Source organism: Bos taurus, chromosome 13, assembly GCF_002263795.3.
Source record: "Bos taurus isolate L1 Dominette 01449 registration number 42190680 breed Hereford chromosome 13, ARS-UCD2.0, whole genome shotgun sequence".
NCBI classification, from domain to species: domain Eukaryota; kingdom Metazoa; phylum Chordata; class Mammalia; order Artiodactyla; family Bovidae; genus Bos; species Bos taurus.
In genome coordinates, this window is record NC_037340.1 from 61,215,816 (window position 1) to 61,227,086 (window position 11,271).

At 51.1% G+C, this 11,271-nt stretch overlaps 1 protein-coding gene across 4 annotated transcripts in view; it reads right to left on the reverse strand.

Annotated features, from left to right (window-relative positions):
• Positions 1-4,294: 4,294 nt before the first annotated feature.
• Positions 4,295-11,271, reverse strand: part of BCL2L1 (BCL2 like 1) — a 51,267-nt gene continuing 44,290 nt past the window's right edge. For 3 of the 4 annotated variants that reach the window (XM_005214498.5, XM_005214497.3, XM_010811365.3), the window contains exon 3: positions 5,408-5,958. In XM_005214498.5, coding sequence (XP_005214555.1) covers positions 5,821-5,958 — 138 coding nt within the window. In that variant the 3' untranslated portion in view covers positions 5,408-5,820. Of the gene's footprint in view, positions 5,959-11,271 lie in introns of all 4 variants that reach the window. The other variant, NM_001077486.2, reaches the window with a different exon arrangement.

Consider the following 11,271-nt stretch of genomic DNA (forward strand, 5'->3'; position numbering starts at 1 on the left):
CATATATGTTCATTTCTATTATTTATTATAGATTAAGAAAAAATTCTTGGTTTTTTTTTCCCCCCTGATTCATGACAAAGGCTGTGATGGTGGAGACAGAAAAATGGAGAGCTGGATATTATGTAATGAATTTGATCATAAGTTGATGATTTTTCTAAGATTTGTTAACTTTAAAAAATTACACAAGCAAAGCACGCAATCATTATCTTAAACTTTAAGAAATTCAGAAGGGTATAAAAAAGTGAAAGCTAACTTTCAACTCTTAGCTTGATAAAAGATTTTTTAAAGCAATAAATAGGTGTTGAATTTTACAAAATACTATTTTGATATCTTCTGAAATACCATAATGATTTTCTTTATTAATGCTTCAGTACAATTACACGGAAAGACTTCTTATACTGAGGCAATCTTATTTACCTGGAATAAGCCCTACTAGGTCATGAGGTATTCTTTTTATATTTTGTTGGATTCCATTTGTTAATATTATACTTAGACCTTTGGCTTGCATGCTCATGAGTGAATTGGTTTAGAATTTGCTTTCCTTTCCTTCTTTCCCTTTCTTCCTTCTCTTCCTTTGTGCTGTACAGCCTTGCTCAGTTTTAATAAGTTATATAATTAAAAAAAAAAAGACTTTGAAAGCTTTAGGTCATTTCCTGTGTTCTAGAACTCACAGTTATATTGCTAAATACCCAGAATGAAAAAGTTCATTTGGATTTGAAATTCACTTGATTACAACATTGTATTTGTCAATTTTAAAAAGGGAAGAACAATTGGAACATTAAAAATATAATTTCAATTGTTCTGGAATAGTTTAACATTTTTTTATCACTTACCTGAGGTGACAAAGTCTGGTAGTGCTGACTACCAAGAATTTGAAGAGATTATCATTAATCTTGATCAGGAATTGTGTAAACCATTTTGATCATAAAACCTCTTATATATAAAAGTTGCAAAAAATTTAAAAAAATGAATTAGACAAAAAAAACTTGCATTCACAGGAATAAGATCAAGTTTTTTAAGGAATATATTTTAAATAATATATTTAGATTAGTAGTCAAAATTAATTCTTCATATCCTAGGACATGTCATATTGCTATATTTTTCTCATCATAAAAATATATGGAAATGAATTTTTCCCCAGGACCCACATAGACGTCCAAAATCCCTTCCAGCTTTTCCTCAGTGTGCAATTCCAATATTTTATGTGTGTGCCATGCCATGTTTGGGATTCCCTGGTGGCTCAGAGGGTAAAGAGTCTGCCTGAAATGCAGGAGACCTGAGTTCGATCCCTGGGTCAGGAAGACCCCCTGGAGAAGAAAATGGCAACCCACTCCACTACTCTTGCCTGGAAAATTCCATGGACCAAGGAGCCTGGCGGGCTACAGTCCATAGGGTCGCAAAGAGTCAGATAGGACTGAGCGACTTCACTTTCACTTTTCACGCCATGTTTAAGGTTGGAATCACTGAGTTCTGGGTCTGGTTAAAACATTTGTAGAATATTATACAGCTAGAAAAAAGAATTAATCTGCCATGAGTTAATTGATGAAGCTGTATAACAATCAGGGATTCATGTAGGAACATGGAAACTTCTATAAGATAAACTATGTAGGCAGAAAAAAAAACAGGCACAGTGTGTCTGTTACTCTTTGTGTAAAAAAACAGAATATAGTTACGTATTATGTGAAAGAAGTGATGCTTTCAAATTGTGGTGCTGGAGAAGGCTCTTTTGAGAGTCCCTAGGACTGCAAGGAGATCAGTCAGTCCTAAAGGAAACCAACCCTGAATATTCATCGGAAGGACTGTTGCTGAAGCTGAAGCTCCAATATTTTGGCCACCTGATGTGAAGAGGTGACTCACTGGAAAAGATGCTGGGAAAGATTGAAGGCAAAACAAAAAGAGGGCAGCAGAGGATGAGATGGTTAGATAGCATCACTGACTCAAGGGACATGAATTTGAGCAAACTCTGGGAGATAGTGGAGGACAGAGGACCCTGGCATGCTGCAGTTCCTGGAGTTGCAAAGAGTTGAATACGACTTAGCAGCTTTACAACAAAATTATGTAAAAAGACGTTTCTGGAAGAATCTCAAGAATCTGGAGAGGGGACTTGAGTGGTTAGGTTACCGGCCACGGGCATATCCTGGGCCTAAAGATATAGAAGCCTGGAGGCTTTGGAGAATGGTGACACTGAGCCAGGAGCCGTGAAAAGCTATGAATTCGGTACCTAAAGGTTGGAAGTGTAGACGTCCTTCTGGTGAACAGGGCAGAAGATGGGGACACAGTGGAAAGCTGGCCAGACAGATCCTCTGAAGCACTGGGAGGCATCTGGGATGGGAGTGGCTTTCAGGTGGAAACCCCTGGCCACCAGGGGGCAGTTAAGCTCACTCCTGAAAGCAGACGGGGAGGAGCGCCCCCCCACCCGCCAGCTGGAGAGCCTGCCTTCCTATCTGGAGGGCCTGCCTCTGGAGTCCTGCTCCTTTTCCCAGACCCTTCCGGGATCTCCGGCCACAGCCAGTTGAACACCCTGAGGAGCACCTCCTTCTTCCTTTTGAGGGTCTTCCTGATGGCAGGGTCATCACTGCATACCCCCTCAACTTCCAGTTCATCCAAGCCTTGAGATGGGTATTGCAATCCTACCCATTTCACAGATGGGAAAGCTAGGACATAGACTAGGTTACTTGACCAAAGACCAGGAATGGCGACCCAGGATACACACCTGGCTGACCACCCTCAGAACTGGAGCGTTAACTGAGCCATGGCTTCTCCACTCTGCTCTCCTTCCAGAGCCTTCTTCACATAGCAGCCAGAGGGCGCTTTGGGGTCTAAGTGGTATATCACTCCCTAACAACCTTCCTCTGGCTCTCACTGCCCTCAGGATCAAATCCAGTACCCCTATCCCACCTCTCTAGCGTCATATTGACCCAGGAGCCCCCAGACACACCAACTTTCCTTCAGTCTGAAGAGAATTCTTGCTTGTCCTAGCATTTGCTTCTTCAGCAGGACCACTCTTCCTGCCTCCCCGCTTCTTTTGGAGAACTCTTACAGACTTGAAGGCTCTGGTTCTGGTATCATTTCCTCCAGGGAGCCCTCCCTGACTCCCAGACAAGCTCAGGTTCCATATTACATGCTGTTAGAGCATTCACTGTGAACTTCTTGGCCTCAGATGGGTGCTTCACTTCGGGATTATAATGGTGTCACTATTTCAAAACCTGGAATCACCCATGGTTCCTTTCTCTCTAGAGCTCTCTCCAATCCATCAGCTGATCTTCTGGGATTATCTTTAAAATGTTATCTGACCCCTTCTTATCTCCTTCCCCACTAGGTCTTTCATGTCTTGCCGTGCTTCCTCAGAGTCATTCTGTTTCCACCTTTGCCCTGCAACAGTCAGAGCCATCCTTATATTCATCTCCCTGTCTCCCCGACCAGAATGGAAGGTCCATAAAGGAAAGGGCTTCTCGGCAGAATTCCCGGTGCCTAGGGCTAGGATCGGAGAAGGCGATGGCACCCCACTCCAGTACTCTCGTCTGGAGAATCCCATGGACGGACAAGCCTGGTAGGCTGCAGCCATGGGGTTGCTAAGAGTCAGACACAACTGAGCAACTTCACTTTCACTTTTCTCTTTCATGCATTGGAGAAGGAAATGGCAATCCACTCCAGTGTTCTTGCCTGGAGAATCCCAGGGACAGAGGAGCCTGGTGGGCTGCCGTCTATGGGGTCACACAGAGTCGGACACGACTGACACAACTTAGCAGCAGCAGCAGCAGGGCTGGGATTGCCTGGTGCCTGAGATAGAGAATCTGCCTACAATGCAGGAGACGTGGGTTCAATCCCTGGGTCAGGAAGATCCCCTGGAGAAGAGAATGGCAACCCACTCCAGTATTCTTGCCTGGAGAATTCCATGGACGAGAAGCCTGGCGGGCTATAGTCCATGAAGTTGTAAAGAGTTGGACAAAACTGAGTGAGACTAACACTTTCACTTTCATTCAGGACTGTGCCTACACAGAGCAGGGCCCAGTAAACACTTGCCAGGTGGCCACTTGACTGTTCCTCCCACTAGAATATCAACTCCTGAGGGCAGGAACTGTGTCTGTCATGTTCACACATAGTCAGTGCCCAGCACATAGCAGGTGCTCAAAAAAACCCAGTGCACAGGTGGAGAAATTCAGGACCAGATAGAGGAAGAAGGGACTTGTCCAAGGTTAGGGCAGCAGAGTCAGCACAGGTACCCAGCTCTCCTGCACCTCTTCTGCTAGCCAAGCGTCCCCTCCCAGAGCACACAAGAGCCCAGGCCCTTTGCTCACGAAGAACACATTTTATTACTGAACTGCACCTTTACTTTCACACAGACTATTTCAAAGAGCTGGAAAAAGTGTGGGCTGGGGGTTAGGGGAGGGACAGGTGCCTCTCAGGAGCCAGGACCCCCGGCTGGCTTCCCCAGACCAGGGCGGGGGGTGGGGTGGGGTGGGGGTGCAGGGAGCATCAGGCTGTTCGATCTCCGGGCACCAGCTCTCCACGTGCACACGCACTGCAAGCCAGCAGCTCCTCACACATAAATACAGACACGCTTAACAAAAATAGTATATCATCTTCACAAGGAATAAAAACTAGTTTCAAATATGTACAGCAGAGAGCCCGGGGTGGCCAGGACTAGGCCTGGACCCCCAGGGATGAGACAGGCCGTGGGTGGAGCAGAGGAGAGAGAGGGAGGTCAGAAGAGCTCCTGGCCAGGCCATCCTGACCTTGGCAGCCCGGCTGCTCAGGCTGAATGGGGGTGGGGTACCAATTGTTCAGGCCAGGCAGGGCTGGCCCCTCCGGCCAATCCCAGCTCCACCCCACGCACAAGGCTCTCCTTCCTGCCCTTCCTGCCTGAGGTAGGAAGACCCTAGGGCTCCCACAGCTGCTCCCTGTAGCTCCCCCTCACCTCTGGACCATGGCCCCTGAACCCCATGGGCAGCAGCCCAAGGCAAAGAAGCCACAGGCTCATCTTCTTGCAGGAAGTGAGGCAGCTGAGGCCATGAACGGCTCTGCGGCACCTATCTCAAGCCCAGTTGGTCCCTCAGTCATGGTCATGGAGCCAGGGAAGGGGAAGAACTGGGGTGGTGCTAAACTGCAAGGCCACCCCAGCTTTGGCATGGGGTGCTTCCTACAGCTACAGTCCCTCCATCTCGGGTGAGGCCGGCCTCTAGCCAGAGACCTCCAGAGGACACTGGGATTGGGGGGAGGGACTTTGGCCAGGTCAGAGAGGGGGAGGGGGTCCTGGTCCTTATTTCTTTATCCCAAGCATCCTGAATCCCTAATTAGTCAGAAGTGGGTCCTAAGTGGCTCTTGGAGGGTGGGGATGAATGGACGGGGGGCCCAGGGCCGGGAGGAGGGAGGAGACAGGAAATGATCAATTCTGAGGCCACAGACATCAAAATGAAGGCAATCTATTGTCTCTCTTTCTGGGGAAAAGGGTCAGAAAACTTTCCAGCTCCCTGGCAAGAAAGCATGCTCAGGGACCCTAAATGCGGAAGGGGACCCACCAATCGGGTGGGGCACTCCGGCCCCCAGTCACAACCCCCGACACCTGTTAGCTTCCACCGGGGCAGGTTCTAGGGAATTTTGTGGGTTTTGATGCCACGACAATTGAGGAAGGTGGCTCTCACAGAAACATGTAAATTCTAGAAAACTAATTGCGGGGGATCAGGTCTAGGCCCAACCCTGTGATGTGTGGGTGGCTGTGGGCTCCATGGAGTGGTTCTCCTGGTGGCAATGGTGGCTGGACGGAGAGATGTGGTGGAGGCAGGACGGGGGTGTGTGGGTGAGTTGGTGGTCAGTGTCTGGTCATTTCCGACTGAAGAGCGAGCCCAGCAGAACCACACCAGCCACAGTCATGCCCGTCAGGAACCAGCGGTTGAAGCGCTCCTGGCCCTTCCGGCTCTCGGCTGCTGCATTGTTCCCGTAGAGTTCCACAAAAGTGTCCTGCCGGGAGACAGAAGAGAAGGGAACTGTGTGAGTTCTCAAACAGGAATGTGGCTGGGACAAAGCGGGTGGTCGGCGTGTGATGACCTTGCTGAGCTGAAAAACTGCAGCTGTCCATGCCCCCTTTAGGCCAGATAAAGGGTTAAGGGCGGCTCTTCCTCCTGACCCCCAGCTGGGGATAACCAACCCATTTTACTGCTGAGAAAACAGGTGCAAAGTGGGGGCAGAGTTCTGTCCAAGGTCAGCCAGCTAGGAAGTGGTCCTTCAGAACCTGATGGGAAAGAGATGGGCAGGGAACTGAGGGAGGCCAAGGGGCTGGAGCAGGAGAGGAGGAGAGGGGAGGAGATGAGCCTGAAGGGGTGAGTGAGAGCTGGACCACTGTGGTCTGGAAGCTTGGAGGAAGCGGGAGTTGAGCCTGAGGGCAGTGCAGAACTCCAGGCCTCAGCCTTTCCACTGCTGCAAAGGAGGGAGAGAGGGAGGAAGGGGGAGAAAAGAGACAGGGGAAACTCCAGAGTGATTCCGGGGCAGGGCAGGTCTGGAGGAAGCCTCTGACCAGGGCAGGCTGATGGGTGGGCAGAGCAGGGTGGAACAGAGAGGGCAACAGCAGTGCAGGACTGGGATGGGGTCCATGAGGCCCTGTCCCCCACCCCAGGGGGCATGACCCGGGGCCCAGGAGGAGGTGAGCAACAGTCCTCTGCCCTGAAGCTAGTCAGGAGGGAAGCACATGATACCACAAAGGAGGGGCTGCGGGCTGAATGACCCAACCTAGGGTGGAACCAATCTGTGGGGCAGGCGGAGGGGAGCTTGGAGCACCCTTTAAGGAGGGCGCCTTGCACCCCATTTGTCCTTTAATCCTCTCAACAATGCTGCAGTGTGGGCTGTCTCTCCCTACTGGCAGACCAGGAAGCCCAGCCTCTGAGTGCAGAGGAACTTGATCAGGTCACCCAGCTTTGTGGAGGAGCCGGAATCTAAAGCTGGTGTCTGGCATCTAGGATCAGTGTGCTTCGACTCCCCCGGGAGGGAACAGACCACTGGCTGGTTCCAGAGACTGTGTTCTTGCTTCTCCACCATGAACTCACACTGTGGGCCCACACGCTACCTGGGCCAGAGTGGCTGAGCTGTGGGGTGGCCCCCTCAGACCATGCCTGCCATTTCTGGTTGTCTCCACGTCCCACCCAGACAGTTTGCTCACTATGATATGTGCTGGCTCCTACTTCTAGTCTTGACGACACCCCCTCACTCCATGCCAAGATTTTTTAAAACACAGGTCAGAGTGTGGCACACCCACAGCTTTTCCTCGGACTTAGAATGCCAGTGTCACGTCCGTTCATGTCCCTGGTACCCAGCAGAGGGTCATACAAACTGAACTGACAACCTGACTCAAAGAATCCTCTATACTTATTAAGCCATTAGGGAGGCAGCAGTGATGTGTGAGCCAGAGCAGAGTCCTTCTAGAAAGGGGAAAAGGCATTGGGAAGGGAAGGCAGGCAGGTGGGGAAAACCCCACCACTGAGCCCCTGTCACTCCATGCTCTCAAGCTCTCCAAGGCTCCCCATCACACACAGAATCGAGTCTTCACCAAGGCCAGTGAGGCCCAGTAGGCCCCAGCCCCTCCACACTGCAACTCTACTCTAGTTGACTGGGCTGTTGCTGCAACATCTGCTGAGCGCAGCACCTACTGCCCTTGTGGCCTGGAGCACTCGACCCCAGGCTCCCTCATTTCACTCCTAACTCTGTTCAAATGCCATCTCCTCAGGGACACCTTCCCTGGCCACCTTGTCTAATATGGTACCCCCTACCCTGATCTCTCGCTACCTATCCCCTCAACTTGCTCTATTTTTCTTCTTAGCACTTTCTGGAAGCAGAGCCTGCTCTTTTGGGTCTTTGTTTTGATTGATCTCCTGCAGTAGTCATGGTTTGACGAGGCATAGAGGCTGTCCTGTTTCTATATGTCCAGAACCCAAAACAGTGTCTGGCACAGAGTCAGTGATCAATAAATACATGAGGAGAACAAAGGTTTTACATGCCTCCTAAGTTCCAGACACTGTCATCCCCTTCACCTTCATCAGAATCCTCAGATGTAGCAATCTGAGCCCCATGTCACAGATGAAACAACTGAGGTAGACAGTCGGACAGACCTTGCCTGGGGTCACTCAGTTAACAAGGGGCAGAGCCAGGATCAAAGCCCAGGACTGCCTGGTCCCAACCTGGGTGCTGCTGTGAAAGTGAAAGTCGCTCTGTGACCCCATGGACTATGCACAGTCCATGGAATTCTCTAGGCCAGAATACTGGAGTGGGTAGCCTTTCCCTTCTCCAGGGGATCTGCCCAACCCAGGTCTCCTGCATTGCAGGGGAATTCTTTACCAGCTGAGCCACAGGGGGTGCTGCTACAGCAGGACTATTCCCTATGTGGGGCCTGGGGTAGAGGGGGCCTTGGGCCTGGGAAGAGAAGGGCAGTGGCAGCAGCCAGAGTCCTTAATCTTTGGCCTTCATCCTGCTTAGCCTCCATGGGTTTCTTGTTGGACCAGAAAATTCTTATAAGAACTGAAATTTTTCTGGTCCTAAGCGAAGGAGGCCCCAGTTGAAGTCACAAAAAAGACTGATCTGTGATGAGGGAGTCCTGGGCCGTGAGGCGCATGGGAGAGGGAGCCATGGCCAGAAATTATCCCAAGGGGCCAAATGTCCCACAAGAAACCAGGGACACTGGGCTGCAGCCAAAGTGGGAGAGGCCTCCCTCGATGGGAACTTTCCTGAAGTAGAGGGCTGGCAGCCACAGGAAATTTTCGGCTCTGGGCTGAGCTGGAATAAACAGGCCCCGTCCCTGCAAGGGCACAAAGCACTCACTGTCCAGGAACAGTCATTCCAGGGTGGAGGGAACATTCTCCTGTCGGTGCCACGGAGACAAGTCTCTGATCGGCCCAGCCCCCACCGTGCATTAACGCGCTTGGACAATCTTCATCTCCATTTCAGAAGCTCCTCCTAGGGAGGGGGAGAGGATCCTGGGGATTGCTTTCACAGAGAGAGCAGGAGCAAAACGGGGTGTGCTGTTCCAGGGCGGGTGCCGGGGAGGCAGCGGTGAGGGTATATTTAGCCCACGGTTCACACGACACACTTGGAAACAAACACAGCCATTTTCTCGGCAGGCGGCTGCTCTGGGTAAACAAACAGGATTGCGGAGCTGCCCTGGTCTGGAAAAGCAGAGATAAGCCCCCACTGCTGCTCAGTGGCTCCCACTGGTTTGAGCCAGAGCTGCCGTGGTAGACAGGGGGTCAGATGTAAGGTGGGCAGCAGGGAGGTCAGCCTCTGATGTCCCAGAGGCTTTCAGGAGACCCAGCCTAAGGGACTGTGTGCATTCTCAGTGTGGGGCAGGGCAAAATGGGGTGAGCTTCTCTTTGCAGCTGTGATCGCTACCATGGGATCCACGTAGGGCTTTTCAGGACCACTGGGGACAGGGGTGGCTAATGACCTCCATGGGAGAACCATGGATTCCTAGGCTAGAGACTCGCCAGTCAACAAGGCCCACCTACTCACCCACTCTACAGTTTCAAAGAGCCAGTCTGTGGGAGAGCTTGGGCTCTATCATCTAGCATTGGGGCCCTTCAGAGTGATTAGACAAGAACCAGGGTCCCCAGGACAAGTAAGGCTGGGACCACTTTCAAGGTCCTACCTCCATCAGTCCCGGCCACCTGCGTGGGATGGCCACAGCCCCACAGCCCAGAGTGCTTCAGGCCCCTGAGCCTGCCAGCTCTGAGCCCTCTAACTGGTAACCCTCCCCACCTCCGCCTTAGTCAGCCAACCCTACCCAGCTTATGTGACCACTTTGGAGTTCTGTCTTCCAAGACTTTCCTACTTATCCTTCCTTCAACTCCAGCAGGAACATCTCCTTTGTACTCCCAGAGATTTTGGACCTTTGTTCATACCGTAACTACTCGGTGTCTACCATGCCCTGGGCCCAGTACTGAACAGGACAAATAAGGTCCCTGCTCTCACAGAGCTTATGTTCTAGTCCATGCATTCTCCATGGGGGTGGGGTGAGGACATAGCATAGAAAGAGATACACAGCACAGCTGTGGTATTCAAACTTATGCCAGAGCAATTAAGATAAACATGTCTAAAAACTAAAAAGACTCCTTAGTAGGGAGTGGTGAGGAGAAAGTAAGGTTGAGAAACACAGTCCTAGAGAGAAGCAAAAAGAATAAGAAGCAAGACAATTTCAGATATGATGGGGTTTTGAAGAGAGTAAATCCTAGGCAGGTGGTAAAGAACACCAGTGGACTGACGCAGGTGGAGTGGTCAGAGAAGGTCTCTCTGGGGGAGGGTGGGGAGTCTAAACTGAGTCCTGAATAACTAGGTGGCAGTGGCCAAGGGAGGATCAAAAATCTTGGGTGATGAGATTTCCCTGGTGGGCCAGTGGCTAAGTCTGCAGTCCCGACACAGGGGGCCCAGGTTTGATCCCTGTTTGGGGAACTAGATCCCACATGCCACAACTAAGAGCCAGTGAAGCCAAATGCAAAGAAAAAAAAAAACCAAACAAACTCTTGGGTGAAAAAGAGCACGTTCCAGCAGAAGTACCAAGTGCCAATACCCTGAGGTGAGAAGGAGAGGCAGCAGCGTCCCCAGGTTGAGGCTGTCTGTATGGTGGTCTCGCCTGTCAGTCCGGGGACTCGGTACAGGCAGGGATCAAGACTGACGTGTCTGAAGCCAGGGGCTCATCCAGACAGGCACAGACTGGCTTCAGCTAGATCTCTGCCCAGAGAAAGTCAACTGCACGATGAAGGTTACCTTGCAGCCACCTGCAATCCTGCAGAAGTCAGGAGAAAGGCTGGCACAGCATTGTCCTTGGGCAGCGGTCCAAGTGCCAGTGGACCACCTGCCTTGCCAGGGACTGGAGCGCACTTCCTGCTTGAACCCAGTCAGTTCTCCACTATTCACCCTTCCCTCTCACCTCCCCCATCTCCATGCTTCTGAGAGGCGTGGCTTTGAGCAGGTTACTTCGCTTCTTGAGCCATAGTGTCCTCGACTTTCTAAATAACAGTATAATATCTGGGACATCCCTGGTGGTGCAAGTGGATAGAAATCCGCCTGCCAATGCAGGGGACATGGGTTTGCTCTCTGGTCTGGGAATATCCCACATGCCGTGGAGCAACTAAGCCCATGCGCCACAACTACTGAACCTGTGCTCTAGAGCCTGGGAGCCGCAACCACTGGAGCCCATGACCCAGGAGTCCTGTGGTGGCTTCCCCTGTGCTCTGCAACAGGGGAAGCCACCACAATGAGAAGCCCATACACTGCGACTAGAGAGCAGGCCTAGAT